General features: G+C 43.0%; 1 protein-coding gene across 1 annotated transcript in view; it reads right to left on the bottom strand.

The window, feature by feature from the left end:
* Positions 1-16,899, bottom strand: part of GRHL2 (grainyhead-like 2 (Drosophila)) — a 168,937-nt gene that overhangs the window by 82,408 nt on the left and 69,630 nt on the right. The window contains exons 6-7 of the mRNA XM_012643583.1: positions 14,658-14,814; positions 10,611-10,722 (exon numbers count right to left, since the gene is read on the bottom strand). Of these exons, the coding sequence (XP_012499037.1) occupies positions 10,611-10,722; positions 14,658-14,814 (269 nt within the window). The remainder of the gene's footprint in view (positions 1-10,610; positions 10,723-14,657; positions 14,815-16,899) is intronic.

The raw sequence follows: 16,899 nt of genomic DNA on the forward strand, positions 1-16,899 counted from the left end.
ACGCCACGGCACTCTCTCTAGCCAGGGCAACAGAGCGAGACTCTGTCTCAAAAAAAAAAAAAAAAAAGACTAGCTCTGTAGTTTTGTTCAGGAAATACATGAGTCTCACAAAACTATTGGACTGTATCTCCAGGTATTTTTTGTCATTTTTAAGCCAATCCAATAATTCTAAAAATGTAAGACTATGGAAGTACCTGAGGTTTCATCATTAAAAGCAAATAATTAGGTCCTAAGCAAAAAAACATGAAATCAAATAAAAGTATAAGTTCCATGTTTGAAATGAAAGCATGATGTTGTATCTATGGATACAGCAAAGGTCCCACCAATTAGAAGAAAAACAACTCAGTGCCCAGTAAAGACGGGAACAAAAAGATGGAAGACAAGAAATACAGCATTTTACAGTACTGAACACGGTAGATCTATTAGCGGTTTTAGATGTGTGTGTGTGTGTGTGTGTGTGTGTGTGTGTGTGTGTGTATGTATGTGTTTTAATTTTGAAATCTCATCTAAACCAGTATCGCTTTACAGAATAGCTTTACCCTTTCACTAAAACAGACTCTCAGAGGGGTCTTCAAGCATCCATTCCATGCTTTCATCCTCTCTGTAACATTCCTTCTGATTAACCACTCAGGGCTATAAAATTGCCAGAAATAAGAAAACTATCAGAAAAAGCTTATTAAACAATAATGTCCTGGGACCAGATAAACAGACTTCCTAGGAGCAGTGAAAAAAAATGGTTAAGGGCCACATTAATTATAACTTTTAATTTCCAAATCTACCTACTCTTTTTTTTGAAAGTTTTCCTTTAAACAATTTCTCAGTTGCTTGCTTTGGGGAAACAGTAATAATTTCTAGATAAGTTTAAAAGAAGAAATTTCCCCTGGTTTATCAGTATATATATTATGTTTCTATGCTAGCAATTATGTCTTAGAGGTGTCTAGGTTTTATCAAAAGGTCTATGGTATAATAAAATAATGTTTACATATAAGAAGTTAAAATACCAAAAGCACATGTATCCCCCTAGCATCCAGAAAAATACTACCAAAGATGATTCTTTCGGCATGAAAGGAGAGAGAGCCCAATCCCAGCTAGATTTCCCATTTAACTGGACTGGTGCCTGTTTATCAGAACTGTCACCTAAATACACAAAACCACACATGACAATGTGCTCATGTAACATTGGTTGAGCATCTATCTATTCTGTGCCAGGTTCTCTATCAGGTGCTGGGTATATAAAGGTTAAAAAAAAAAATCTCCATTCTAAAATTCAGCATCTAGGCTGGGCACAGTGGCTCGTGCCTGTAATCCTAGCACTTTAGGAGGCTCAGGTGGGAGAATAGCTTGAAGCCAGGAGTTCTAGAACAGCCTGAGCAAGAGCAAGACTCCATCTCTACAAAAAAATTAGCTAGCATGGTGGTGTGTGTCTGTAGTCCTAGCTACTTGGGAGGCTCTGGCAGGGAGATCGCTTGGGCTCAGGAGTTGGACGTTGCAGTGACCTATGATGATGCCACTGCACTCTAGCCTGGGCAACAGAGTGAGATTCTGTCTCAAAAAAAAAAAAAAAAAAAAATTCAGCATCTAGTGGGATAGACAGATTGTAAACTGATGAACCAAATGAAACATGGCTTAGTGCTATTGTCAAAATCTAATCCCTGCCCATGGAGGGAGCAGCTGACTCTACCTGGGAAGATTAAGAAGAGCTCACCCAAGTGGGACAGGGGAACAAAGTCTTAAAGTGTGAGATGTCTTCCAGGTGAAGGAGACAGGGAGGGACATTCTTGGCAAGGAGGATCCTAGAAAAGGAACAATGGAGAGGCTGGAAGTAAATAGGAAAAAGTAGTGAGAAATGGAATTACCCCTATGGATTTGGCAATTAAAAATATTAATAAAAGATAAAATACACTGGGTTGAGACATGAGCAATAGTTTAGGATGTGAGGCAGAAAGTGTACGCTTCTCTTAAGAAATGTGGTGTGGAAGGAAAGGGGAGAACCCAGCAATAGCTTAAAAGAGAGTTTGCAGGGATCAGGGACTGGGGCTGGGGCTGAGGCTGGGATCTGGACTCTTCCCTAAGGGGAAGCAGGAGGACCCCGGGGACCAGCGGGAGAGGGAGAGTTGGGGGGGGAGTGATTCTCCCCAGGGGTGTTGGCCCCAACAGAATGAGTTTCTAGGATTCACACTGAGACATGCATGCATTAAATGAAAACCCACAGTGGCTCAATTATTACTGAAAAATTTCTGCCTGAACAAATATTAAATGTAAAGAATACTTGCATTTTACAGAGTTTTAAATTACTTAACCTTCATAGCCTACCACACTTTTATCACATAAATGTTTTCTAACCAAAGTTGAAGGTGAAATTGCATTTTACAGCGTTTTAAATTACTTAACCTTCATAGCCTACCACACTTTTATCACATAAATGTTTTCTAACCAAAGTTGAAGATGAAAAGGAATTTTCAATAGCTACGGCTCCAACACTCCTTTATAAAACAGAGCACGTCTTACACTGCCCACGTGTGCGGTAACAGCTGGAGCTGATGGAGCAGAGAGGAAGAGTCTGGGCCACAGTGGGGCAGCTGCGGGCCCACACTGCAGGCAGGCTCCCGCTGCACAGGTCCTGGGGAGGAGGCAGGGATGGAGCTCGCGCTTCTGACTTAGCTCTGACTCGCAGCCTGGACTCTCACCGGCCCTTGGGTTTTGTTTTTAAAGTTGGGGGCTTTCAAGAGGTTTGGTTTGGCTTTCAGTTAAATTTGCTTTTCATATCTATTCAGCAGTATGGAAACAGCCTAGAAACGCATCTAAAAATGAAATTCCATTTACTTGAGTAATTTTTAAAGGAGAGAAGACCCACATTTTTCAGACTGTAGGGAGAAAGCAGGTTTGGATAATTCTGGGGGGAGGATGGCCCTCTGACCAGGGAACTGGACTAGGCGGGAGGGTGGGAAACCCTGGTGCAGAGAATGAATGGCCAGTTGCTGGGTGCTCTTGTCTCCTAGGCCTGCGTGGCCCACGAATGTACACTCCCTGGCTACCTGGCCTCTGAAAAGGCGAAGTTGTCTCTTCCTACATACCACCTCAAGTCTCCACCCTCCCACTTTTCCCCTCAGCTCCCAGAGGGGCCCAGCCCAGGACTGGCTATAAACACTGCAAGAAAGCACGCTACAGGCACACCCAAAGCCAGTTTCCTCTAAAAAAAAAACTCAAAGCAAAAAATATTATTTAATTTTAATTAAAATTCCTATTTGAAAGTGGAGTATGACTCCAGATTGAAAAGAGCCTCTAGGCCAGGACAGAACAGCCAACCTGAATAATTCACTGTGGTCAGCTAAACTCTGTGTTTCAGAGTCGTTGGAAAGGCTTCCTTCGACCTGCGCAAAGAGAACTGTGGAGAATCAAACTTGAAGAGGTGTTTTGATCTCATTGAAACCTAAGTTTTCACAGAAAGCTTTACCTTAATATAAAACTATTATCAACAGAGCACAATTTAAAAATCAGCTCTTAAGAAATACATTTATATTCGGGCACAGATGAAAATCCTATAATCACATGCTAATAACTGAAAATGTACTATAATTGCCTGCTAATCACCATGGAAAACTATGGGATTAATATTAACAATATAACTAATATATCCTGATACAGGAAAGATTATTGTGAGCCAGAATTTAAGACAGAGATTGAATAAAGGGGGTACAGTTGGTTTCACAATTAACTACAACCATTATCAATAACGGCTACACTGGATGTGTCTGTAGAGCAATTACGCTTATTCAGTCGCGCTTGTGGAATCCGGCTCACCACATCGGAACCCATACCGCCCATTCTGAAAGCACAAAACCTGTGGTGTGCATTGTTTTGGAACATCTGCACCACAAAGTAGTAAAGGAATTCTTAATTCTGTTCAGTGGAGAGAAATTATATGTAAATGTGCTACAAATTAACTGTTGGAGCTTCTGGTTTTTAATTCTATTTGAAGTGAATATTAGCTGTTGAATGTCTTCTAATTTTCCTTCTTCACTGAAAGGTAACAAACAGAAAAACATGCCTTCCAGAGAGAGTGGCTTTGGAATTATCCACAGTAAGAGAAGGCTTGATTAACATCTAGTTCAGTTCATTTTTTAATTTGTGATTCATTTCAAATATTTTTAAAATGGCTCACACAACTGTGAAAACTGGGTAACTGCACTGTGCGAGGAGGTCCCAGGAAAGCCCCTCCCTGCTCAATGTGTAGATGGGTACTTCAAAATCAACCGCCCCTGGCTCAACTCAGTACCTGGCCAACCTCTGCTTTTTCAGCACTGGCCCCACGGCTGCTCCGGTCTCCAGTCTCGCAGGGCAGGGCATCCACCCGGCTAGCAAAGCTGCACTTTTCTTTCATGATCCTTTTCTTCCCCCACAGCCAGTCAGTCATCAAGGCTCTATCAGGCCTGCAGTTTGTCTCTCGTTCCTGGTCAGCCTCATATTTCCCTTGGCAACACATACCTCTCAGTGCTTGTCTATCACCCGCTGGTCCCCATCGCCAGTCTCTCCCCCACTGCCTCTCATCCCCAGGAAGCCCAGAATTACCTCTCTGAAATACAGATATCAACCCACTACAATCCTGCCACCAATCCGCAATGGTTATCCAAAGCCTCCAAAATCAAGTGCTGTGACTCATTAAAGAGAAATTTCATTTCATCACAGGATTCTATTTGCCTATTACTTCTGCATGTTCTCCACTGTCTGTCCTTAGAGTTTTGGGAGGATTGATGTGCAAATTTAACTCAGCCACTTGGATGAATGGCAATATGTCAATCAATTGCTATTATCCCTCTCCTACGTATCCCTGGATCTCTAAAATCCACTTTGTTCAACCATAAAAAAGTGCGAATTTTCTAAAAACAAGGTATGCAATATAAAAACGTATAAACACCCCCACCCCCCCACACACACACACTTAACTGTCTCCCCAATAAAACTGCAAACAAGACTTCGTGGAACCAAGATAGTGTTAAAGCAGCAGAGGATGAGAATCTCAACGTCTGGCTTGGTGACTGATGTTCCTCTGCAAGGACTATGGGATGGTTGTTTGCAGAGGAACTGAAATAGCATTTCCACAACATTCTACCTGCAGCTCTGAGGTTTGGCACCAGGACTCAGGTGGCAAGAATGAGTGGAGCCTGGAGCCTATTGGGTCTGTGGACCTCTCTGCTCCCTCCCAGGCTCAGCCGACCTCCACTGGGGATCCAGAGCTTCAGCCTGCACCACATGGAAACAGCCTAACCAGAGCTGCTTTTAGAGCTTGAGACCAGCAAATTTCATCTACGCTTCATATCCCTGTGGATTCTCCTTAAAGAAAGCAAGCCTTTCCACAGCCCCGTTTACTCGGGACTTCCTTGTTTCATTTGAATAGATTAACACTCTCACTAGCATCTGTGAGGTTACCCACCCTCCTGCCTTTGCTAATAGTCCTTTCAGACTTTATAAAATAATGTGCAGTCTCATTTTTATTTATTTTTTGTCTTGATTACTGTACCTCTGCATATGCTATTTCCATGGCTTGCAGCAACTGTTCCTACTTTTCTGACCTCATATGCCCTTGTTATCCTTTCAGACAGGTCTCAGAAACATCTTCTCTGGGGAATGCTCCTCTGTGCTGCCACTTACCATGTGATGTCTTAGCTGTTCATCTTCTTGCCCCTGGACTCGAGCAGTTTGAAGTCACGGCTCTGCCTTAATTATATTGAATTGTCAGTGCCTAATAAAGGGTCTGGCACATAGCAAGTGCTCAATAAATAAATATGGAATGACTATGTCTTTACTCAAACTGGTGCTAACTAATATGGAACCACAGTAACTCCACATCTCTTTATAAAGGAGCTTTCACACTCAGAGACAATGAAACCACAAACATAATTGAAGTAGCTATTCCACATAGGAGATATAACTGGCATAGGAATGCTCCTTGGACTGTAGAATGTAAACTTATTTATAACCTTGAATAATTGTTGTTATTCAAGGAGCTTACAAGAAAGAACTTGTGAGACTTGGAGAAATTTGCTTGTGTGTTTTGAAAAGCACTTGGGCCTGGGTTTGTTTGGTTTACTTTTATCAAGTTAGAGCTAATTGCTAATGTTTTCTTCCCCTGCCTCCAACTCCTGCCAAACAGTTTATGACCTAATGCACAAGAACTGCATATCTAAACTGGTGTTCACAAATGTCAGAGCTGGCGGCAGCCAAGAGTCCCACCACCCAGAATGTAAAACGTCCTCCATGTCTGGAGAGGGAGGCGCATACTGAAGGATCAGGATGTCTGCGGATCAGTCACTCTCCATGGAATCAGCATCTGTTGCGTGCCAAGAACCAGCCAGGGGTGGGATATAAAGGTGACATACAATGGAGAGAGGGCATCAAATTAAAAAGGGGGGGTGCAAATTCTGGCATTCTAGGGTTTCCATCCCACCTATATCACCTACCAGGTGTGTGACCTTGGGTAAAATTCTTACCCCTCACCATCTCAGCTTTTAAACAACAAAACGGGTTGTTTGAGGATGAAACACAAAATGTCTGATGTAGCTAAAGAGCCTGGGAGGTAGGAGGCAATAAGCACGTGGCAGCTGCTGTTGAGATACAGTTCACTCCTTCAAGAGGCCTACCTTCTGCCAGATGAACGGCAGCTTCTCGCACACGTGCACTCGCTCATTCACTTGCTCATGAAATACGTGCTGAACGCTACGTCTCAGGCCCTGTGCTAAGCACGAGGGCTAAAGCAGGGAACAAAAGAGACACGTGTCTGCTCTTGTGGCGCTCACCTTCTAGTAGGAGGGGGAGGCAATAAGAAATAGAAACATAAATAAATAACATGTTGGGTGGTGAGGAGCGCTCTGAAGTAAAATAAAGGGAAAAGAGACAGAGCGATAAGGGTGTGCTATTCAGGTAAGGTGACAGGGATGGTCTCTCCGGTGAGGCTGTGAAGAAGTGAGGGCGCAAGTGGTGTGAGCACCATCCAAACAGCATCCCAGACCGAGGGGTAGCCACGCGGGGACAGCTCCTGGGGAGCCCTGCTCAGCCACAGGGAACCTGCAGAGCCGAGGCTCCAAGCCCTCCGAGTAGCGGCCTCCTTCCCTTTGCCCCGGCTTTAGGATCCCACTCTTCTTCTCGTGGACCCACAGACACAACCCCGCTGGCGACACTGGGGGGCCTCTGCCCCAGGCAGCCAGCACAACGGCCAGCACACTGAGGAGCTGCACAGAGGATTAGGTGTAGGAGATGAGGGGCAGCCTCAAAGAACCACTGACGCCCTAGTCCACGTGAGATAAGCGTATGTAAGGAAAGACGCCAGAATGTTTGCCAGGCATCACTATTACAGGATGATGCAGGAGATGACGCACATCCCTAAGTGTGAGTGCTGAGGGGATGCTGGGCAGCGGAAAGACACAACGGGAGGCGAGAGCCCCATGGGTGAGGGCTCGGAGTGCAGGTAGAGAGGCCCAGGCACCTCTCAAAGTGAGATGAAAAAATTACACGCGTCCATACATACAAAACCGTGTTGTGCACAACTTGGAATTTGAAAGCCCATCATGCACAGACTCCAACAGCCACCAGTTAAGAATCCTTTTATCTAAAGGGACCTCATCTTGGTCTCTCACTCTAGCTTCAGGGTCACTACTTGGATGGCTCAGCTGAACTTGGGGAATATAGATGTTGGTGCAGATTCGGAAACTGTGACTTTTAAGCCCTGCCTTTAACCTCCAGCTTCATGGAGGTTTGGAAAAAAGAAATGCATTAAATAATTTGGGATTCTTCCTTTTCTTGGCTAGGCCATTAGAAGGTTCTCAACCCAAATTGGCAAATGCATAGCACATGTGCCGTCTGCCTTCCTTCACCCTCAGCAGGCACTGATAACCCTCTGCAATACTCCTGGGCCAAGCGGTGGCCTCAGAAACATCCTCAACGCCACACTCCAGGGTCACTGCAGATGGTGGCACGTGACACACAGACATCTGTGCTATCACAGCATCAGCTCTTCTTTATATTGGAAGTGGTGTTTACAACCCACTGGCAGAGGAACACATAGTCTGATTTTTTTTTTATCTAGCAAAAGAATGAATTATGTGGGATTTTTGCATATTTCCTCACTCTGTGAGTGGTTGTCAGGTTGAGGTTAGGAATAGAGTCTGTGCTCAGAAAATACATGTTCCATTTGACGCTAAGGAGCTGATTTATGCCTTGGTCTCGGGTTGAAAGCACATAGCCCAACTACCCCTGAAGCTATTTAGCAAAAGTCATAAACCTCAAAGATAAAGCATGTGTATGTCTTTGCACGTGCATGTGTGTGTGCTCACACGTGTGTATAGGGAGAAAAGTCTGAAAGCAGGCAGGAGGTATTAAAGAAAGATAAGATTTGAAGTCTTACAAAATCTGAAAAATCACTCTGGTCTCAGAAGAGTGTACCCTGTAACAATATCAAAGTAGAATCAACAAGAGTGCCAGTAAAATGCTCTTATTATTTGCCTTATTTGGACCTAGTTCATATTTCTATTTAATTGCCTCTCTCATTTTCTTGGGTAATAATTATAAGGCTAACTTTTCAAGTAAAGTAAAATTGTTCCTCTGCTCTATGCAGATTTGTTGCAAAGCAAGTTAAGGCAAGTATTCCCAACCCCCCTTCTCCTACGGGGGTCACTAGGACCCAGCCAGTCTGGGGGTTCACATATCATCCCAGGTTGGGAAGACTTGGTCCTATCCCAGCTCTTGCACTAATTATCTGGGACAACTCACTGACAGGGTGGGACGTGAGCCTTTCCAGGCTTCATTTTCCTTGTTTATTAGATAAATATGTTTGACTGGTTAATAGAATGGGTGTGAGTCTGTGATGGGGCTGGGGAGTGGCTTGACAATTTTGCAGGACAAACCAGTAACTATTAATAGTTTAAATATGTTCTATGATGCGTCTGTAATCCCAATTTAGGCAGCAAATGCTCTGTCATTGGCCGAGGAGCCCCAGCAAGGGTGAAATGGAAAGTCTGAAAAACCCTCATTGCAGGTGTAGCAGATCAAAGCACACATCCTTTGGATGGCTCAGTAATACCTTAGGATATGCAATGTGATAGAAACCTTCACTTTGCCTGCACTCACTGGGACTGCTGCCTCTTGGTGCGTAAACTGGTAACAGCCTATGTATGAGAAATGACTTATTTCTTGCAGAAATAGCATGTAGATAAAGTGGTAAAATTACTTAGAAACACATACAACACTGTGTTCAAAAGTAATTTTTGGAAACATTTTTTTTGAAATAGAGTCTCACTCTGTCACCACCCGGGGTAGAGTGCAGTGGCATCATCATAGTTCACTGAAACCTCAACTCATGGGCTCAAGCGATCCTCCTACCTCAGCCTCCCGAGTAGCTGGGACTACAGGCGAGTGCCACCATGCCTGCTAATTTTTTCTGTTTTTGGTAGAGAGAGAGTCTCACTCTTGCTCAGGCTGGTCTCAAACTCCTGACCTCCTGCCTCATCCTCCCAGAGTGCTAGGATTATAGGTGTGAGCCACTGCACCCACACAACTTTTGGAAACTTTAAGATCCGTTCCCTGATTTCCCTTACTTTGCTCTGTATCTGAGAGGTTGATTCCTGCAAACTTCATTTCCTAGAGTCACGTGCCTGCTGGCTTCAGGTTAAATTCTGCCAGTGGGAAGCAATGGCAGGAGATCCAGAGGTAGGGAGAAGCCAGGGCATTTCTCCTTTCTCTCAGCATGGAGACTGCCTCTGTGGATCTGTCTCCCATTGGGAAGCTGCTCCCTCTGTGGTCCCAGCTCCTGCTGGGTGGCTCCTCTATCCCACCACCCACCTCCTCTTCCCTTTGATTCTCCAGCCCTGCAGGTACAAGCTGGATTGCCTCACTGTGCCTTCAACCTTTCCAACCTTGGCAATGAATTCCCTCCACTGAACTACGAGGCGTGGGCTCTGCCTTCCCAACCAGACCTTGAGTGATGCACTATCCAGGGGGCTACTGGTCTCTAGAGAACACACCGTGGTCAGGAGCGTACAGACTCCTAGAAATGAATGTGGCAGACTCATTCCTTCAGACCTGCAGGGAAGGTCTGTCTGATGGTCCATTCCCCTGACCACCCAGTACTCCTTGCACTAGGCATGTGTTGGAGTGGAAGGAACATTGGATGGACAACGAGAGAACTAGAAACTCACTGTGTAGTCATGTGACCTTCGTCAAGTGCCTCAGAGCCACAAAAATTCAGGTTAATTCATGTTGCAGAGGTAAGAGTTCATCTGGCCTACTGACTGCCTATTTGGCTCAAACAGGGAGAGCATGGAAACATGTTTTGGAAACCGAAATGGTCATTGAAAGTCTCAACATATGACTATAATTATATGGGACACAGTTGACGTTCATGGAACAGAAAATGTTTTGCTCTTGGCTTAGCCCAATTTTCTTTTCTCAGCCTGATGTGTACTAAATGTCCTAACATAGGGAAACTGCATCAGCCAGTGCCTGGCACGTCAGGAGAGCCGTGTGGCTCCTGCCTGTGATTACCGCCCGGGGCTCCCCTTGGCATGGAGGCAAAATGTCAGCTTATCAAGGACTGTGCAGGGAGGCCAAGGTCAACTTACCAATGTCAAGGACCCTCTGCTTCGCCGTATGCTGCCGAGAGTGCCAGTACTTCCAGTATTTAAGCTGCTCGTCTCGGTTTTTGTCTTCACTGAAGACCACCATCACCACGCTCTGCAGAGAGGAGAATCGTACAGCTTACTTTCTGCTCAGGATCTCTGCTGCCTCAGGCTCTGGTTCTGGGAGTTCTACACGACGGGTTTTTCTGTTATGTTGCTTTTCTGGCTTTAGAAAAGCCCAGACAAGCTCTCTTGTACAGTCTGTTTTGTTTTAAAACGGATGTACTCAAAAAATGATTAGGGGCCGGACGTGGTGGCTCACGCCTGTAATCTTAGCACTCAGGGAGGCCGAGGCAGGAGGATCATTTGAGGTCAGGCGTTTGAGACCAGCCTGAGCTAGAGACCCCATCTCTACTAAAAATAGAAAGAAATTAGCTGGGTAACTAAAAATAGAAAAAAATTAGCCGGGTATGGTGGAGTGTGCTTGTAGTCCCAGCCACTTGGGAGGCTGAGGCAGGAGGATTGCTTGGGCCCCGGAGTTTGAGGTTGCTGTGAGCTAGGCTGACGCCACGGCACTCTAGCCTGGGCAACAGAGCAAGACTCTGTCTCAGAAAAAAAAAAAATTAGAAAATGAGAACAGCACAGAAAAAAAAAAAAAAAAAATCCTGTATCAGTTTTACCAGGAGGTTATGAACAAGCAGATTAACCAATTACCAGAAAATTTTTTATTTTTTGAGGTCAGCAGGAACACCAAAAAAATTCTTTTTCTCATATTGAAAACAAGTACACTTTTGAAATTTCATATCCTTAAACATAGAATTTGGCACTATTGGCAAATATGGCAGAATTTGGCAAATATCCATTTCTGGCCTAATTAAGTGCTTCAGATTAGAATATTGGAAATAATGAGAGAAATACTAGGAAAAGGAGGGAAATGCTAAATGACAAATTCACACTGATGAACATAGATCTAAACTAAAGATATTTCATGCACCAAAAAATTGCAAGGACAAATATGATATTTATTTAAATATAATGTGGATGTACTGTAAAAAGGAGCTTGGGAACCTAATTATATCTTGCAGAAATGAGAATCCCAAATCCTTTTCAGTTCTAAATTACAAACAGCCTCATTAAACTAAATACATAGGCTGGGCTAGGTGGCTCATGCCTGTAATCCCAGCACTTTGGGAGGCCAAGGCAGAAAATTGCTTGAGGCTGGGAGTCTGAGAACAGCCTGGGAAACATAAGGAGACCCCCATCTCTACGAAAGATAAGAAAAGTTAGCATGGTGGTGCACCTACAGTCCCAGCTACTCAGGAGGCTGAGGTGGGAGGATCATCTAAGCCCAGGAGTTCAAGGCTGCAGTGAGCTCTGATCATGCCACTGCACTCTAGCCTGGGTGGGAGAGTGAGACGCTGTCTTAAAAAAAAAAAAAAAATCCCAAACTAAATACTCATTAATTCACTGCCATTTATGAAATAGAAACAGTACCAAAAACATCCTCCCTCCCTGCAAAATAACCTTTAATTACAGTATTGGGAATACTCCTCCTCTTACCCCATATCCAAAATACTTCTTAGACACTTTCCTACGATTCCAGGAGAATATTTCATGGACTCTCATTCCTTAAGAACTTCTCCTTTGTAGCAATTTACGCATTTGCAGTCATTCACTTATTTACAATTATTCAGCCGGTGGCAATGTCTTCCCATTAACTTCAGACTCAACAAGGACAGTATCAGTGCCTGCACCTCACCTTGGTGCCTGATAGATAAGACAGCAAATACACGCTGCTGGCTGACTATTAATTCAAGCCCTGGCTCAGTCCTAGCATACATGCGAACATTTTTTAAACAAGAAAGCAGATGTTTCTTAGAAAAACTAGTTTAGAAATATGTATCCATATTATTCAAAGTCACAGCAGCTTAATGTTCAAAGGCATGGACAAGTGACAGGGACCGTTCACTGTGCTGGGGCAGCTATGAGCTCAGCCAGCTCTTCATTCTTCCCTCTAGGCTTCCTCAAACTTTTCCGTTTATATGTAAAATTTTACTATGTGGCTTCCTGATGTTTATTTCTACCCCCAAATAAAAAGAACATTTAAAATGAGTATTTTTTTCTAGCAGCTGACTAAATTAGCATAAATAATGACATATTTTTGGTATGGAAATTTATTTCTTCAGTGATAAAGAAAAAAGCAGCGTGAAGCTGTTATTACCACGCCTTACATGCTTCAACTTGGAATTAAACACTGTTCTCAGAAATAAATGCTGGTAAGTCACAAAGGCATCCCTCTTTCCTCCAGACAGCTTGCCGTCCCAGAGCCGAGAAGAAAGATCCACTCTGAAAGGCGTCAAACTTAGCCTCCAAGGGTGTTAGGTTAAAGTCCTTAAGAGAAGGGAGACTCCTCACTTTAGCCAAAATGGAACATAAGGAAATAAAATTTTTACATTAACTTATCTCCATGATTCCAACAAAGTGGATTCCTGGAAAAGTTCCTGTACTCTGAACTGTTGTCATGACTGTAGAATACTAACCATTCATCATTTTTCAGGGTGATGGTAATGGTGTTGTTAAGAGGGTATAGATGAATTATACTCTTTACTTGGAATCTACAAGACTTTTTTTTTAAAGCAAATTTATTCAGTGTCTTCTTACCATACACCCACATATGAGGGGTAGGGTATAATTCTGGGATATAGATCTAGATGGGGCGCCTGTACCTGACACCTGCCTGTCAGTGGGTAGGGTGCAATTCTAGGACATATTCAGAGAGGGAGCCCAGGCTAACGTCTCTCTGCCTTTCCACCCTCCGTGCTGCTCAACATAGCACAGCATTATGGTTTAAGAGAGCTGGGTTCAGGAGTCTGACGGTCTGGGATATATCCTGGTTCCCTTATATTTTAGCTACGTAAACTTGGCCAGTTACTAGCCTCTAAAAGCCAAACTTTCCTTCTCTGTAATATTATTATTTAAAAAACAGTGCCTTTTTCATAGGGCTGTTGTTAGTTTCAATGGGTTACTAGATGAATGATGTCTACCATAGTGCCAGCCACACAGGAGATACTCAGTAAGTATTAGTTGTAATTTTGCGACTCCTGTTGTTGTTATAGCATATTCTTCACCACAATCCTGACCACAGTGTTGGGACACACCAACTCTCTTGGTGAGCACACAGCACACTGGGACCTTCCTCCCAGTAGTGGGCTCAGCCCCACCTGTGCTGGGGTGCACTGGGGCTGTCCGAGCTCTATGCACCCCACGGTGCTTCTCTCTTAGTGTCCTGAAGAGCTTTGGAGGAGCAAGCTGTGGCTAATATAAGGTGGGCTGGGCACGATGGACGCAGCAGCATAAATCATTTTATGACAGACCAGGAAAATCCTTCAGGCTCTTTTCAGAGCTCTGCTGTAATTTTCCTTTTCAGTAGACAGGGATTACCAGCATCCTCCCTTCTTGGCAGTATCGAGAATGCCAGAAGCTGGCAAGCTCCCAGAGTGGTGAACTAGGGCTCCAATTTCACTTCCCACAAATGGAACTAATATTCATGGATCTGAAAATTCTTCCAACTTACTCCTGGTGCGGATCAGGCCTCATCCCTTGAACTTTGAGAAAGCACCGGGCTGCAGAAGGCTTTTAAACCAAGTTACAAAGGGCCCAGGGATTCAGAATGAATTGCATTTTCCTTTACAGAATAGAACAACAGCTTTCTCACCCACAGATATGTTCTAACTTATAGCTACTTACTTGAAAAATTAAGATCAATTGATTAAAAACAACAGCTAAGTGGCATATAGGCAGTGAATGAAGCAGGGAAAATTCCTTGGATACAGTTAGAAAGCACGATCTAACCATGTCCCTCCCCTGGGGTTTATTGGTTACTGATTAAAATGATAAACTACAAGCCAATAAGTTCTCTTGCCCCAACTCTCTGACATTTGTTCTAGAATTATTTATTCTGGAATTTTTTGCCATGCCGTTCCATGGTGGTGAGGTAGCGATTCCACTCATCTCATCCTCTGTACTGCATTTAAGAAACGGGGCCCGTACCCTGACTTTGCTGATGGGGTGTCGGAAGCATTTGTTGTCTCCAGTCTCGCTGAGCGTTATAGCATAGAACTGTCCTTTGTTGAGGTAGGTCATGGGGCCCTCCCCCTGCTTCTGACGGAGAGATTTGGTGGCTTCCAGGGTGTACTGAAACGTGCCACTGTGAACAGAAAACAAACAGTGCGTCAGATTCGCTCACTTGGACATTTCTGCCTTCCTGACCAATCTCATAACAGCATTTTGTAGGAATATTAACCAATATTTACTCTATTTTAGAGACAAAACACAGCATATGGCAAAAGACATGAGACCAGACCAAAGGTCATTGTTAGTACAATATATACGACATTTCTAATGGTGGCCCATAAACCAGATGGTTTAGAAGGGGAGAAAGTCCATGATGTGCCTTGCCAATTGTGTAAGTTTGTGCCAGGAAAAACCCTGGTAGATCTTAGCTGGCGATTAGGGAGTGCCTGAAGCTTAAGAATTGATGGAATTTGCCACTTTTATGCTAATAACATACTAAATGTATGAACGTTTTTGTTCAATTCCTAAGCTTCTTTTTGTCTAACCAAGAGGTTGCAAATAGCTATATTCCACTTCAAAACATTTCAAAATGTGAAAATCCAAAACTCAAACATTCACTACTGAGACTCGTTCCTTGGCAGATAATTTTTTTTTTTTTTTGTCTTTTGTTTCTTGCTTTTAAACCTGCAAAACAATTCATGACAGGGTTGCTCTAAATCAGGGGTTTGCAAATGACGGTCCATGAGCCAAATCCAACTCATTGCCTATTTTTGTAAATAAAGTTTTATTGGAACACAGCCATACTCATTTGTTTGTGTATTATCTATGACCCTTTCACACTACAACTGCAGGGTTAAGTAGTTGTGATAGAGACTGTAGTCCACTAAATCTAAAATATTTACTACCTAGCTCATTATAGAAAAAGTTTGCAGATCCCTGCTCTAAAGAGTTTCCTAATATTTTAAAATACTACTTAATTTTCAAAACAAAAACACTAATTTTCCCCAACTTTGAAGAACACATTCATTTCAACTGAAATGAACACAATAGTTATGAACCACAATCTTCTTTGTTTAACACGTTCTTTCAGAAATATTTATTTCTGTTGCACTGCAGGATGACACACAGTGACGATCCAATAACAAGCATTTTGTGTATGTTCTGAATCATCAGAACCTCTCCATTGGTTCTAATTTTTTTTAGCTCTTTCATTTCATAGTCTTTGGAAGCCTGTGTGCAAAGACAACTCAAACTTTTTCTCTTAAAATGGCCTCCTTACAGGATTATGTGGGACTCTTGCTTTCTACATTATTTCTATAATGTTTTATTTATTTTTTAACTTTTATAATGAGAAAATATTTTGAAGGGCAAAATAATATTCTTCTTATATGATAAAAATCTCAAGTGAATTAATAAAATGTGGTATATGTATACTGTGGTATACATGGTACCGGGGAGTACCACTCAGCCATAAAAAAAATGAATTAACACCTTTTGCAACAATCTATATGGAACTGGAGACCATTCTCCTAAGTGAAGTATTGCAAGAATGGAAAAACAAACACCACGTGTACTCTCACTATTAAATTGGAACTAACTGATCAGCACTCGTGCACAGATGGAAGTAAAACTCAGCAGAAATCATGCAGGTGAGAGGAAGGAGAAAGGGACGGGTGAATTCATACCTAACAGGTACAATGTACACTATCTGAGTGATGGGCACACTTACAACTTTGATTCAAGCAGTACAAAAGCAATCCACGTAACCAAAACATTTGTACCCCCATAATATTCTGGAAAAAAAATCTCAGGCTTAAGCTAATAAACTAAGCAAATTCCAGAATATGTGTCTTGGAATAAGGTGGGAAATAAATCATTCTAGATGGAACTGATTGCATTGTCATTTTGCCTGAAAAAGCAATTTCAATATACTATCATTCAATCATAACATTTTAGACCTGGCCAGGATATTAGGAATCACCTAAGCCAGTAGTTTTCACCTTGTCCAGGGCACAGACTGCTTTAAAAACATGAAGAAAGCTGTGAAACCTCTTCCTAGAAAAAGGCACATATGAACATAAATGAGTTTTTATATAATTTTAGGGATTAATGTCCCCCCAGCCGTTCCGTAACACAGGGCATGTACCCAGGATTCAGCCCACCTTCCTCGCTTCACAGCTGAGGAGAGGCTGAGAGATGTGCTCGCCCTGCAAGATGA

The sequence above is a fragment of the Propithecus coquereli genome, unplaced genomic scaffold (assembly GCF_000956105.1).
Source record: "Propithecus coquereli isolate 6110/MARCELLA unplaced genomic scaffold, Pcoq_1.0 Scaffold2, whole genome shotgun sequence".
In the NCBI taxonomy this organism is placed as follows: Eukaryota; Metazoa; Chordata; class Mammalia; order Primates; family Indriidae; genus Propithecus; species Propithecus coquereli.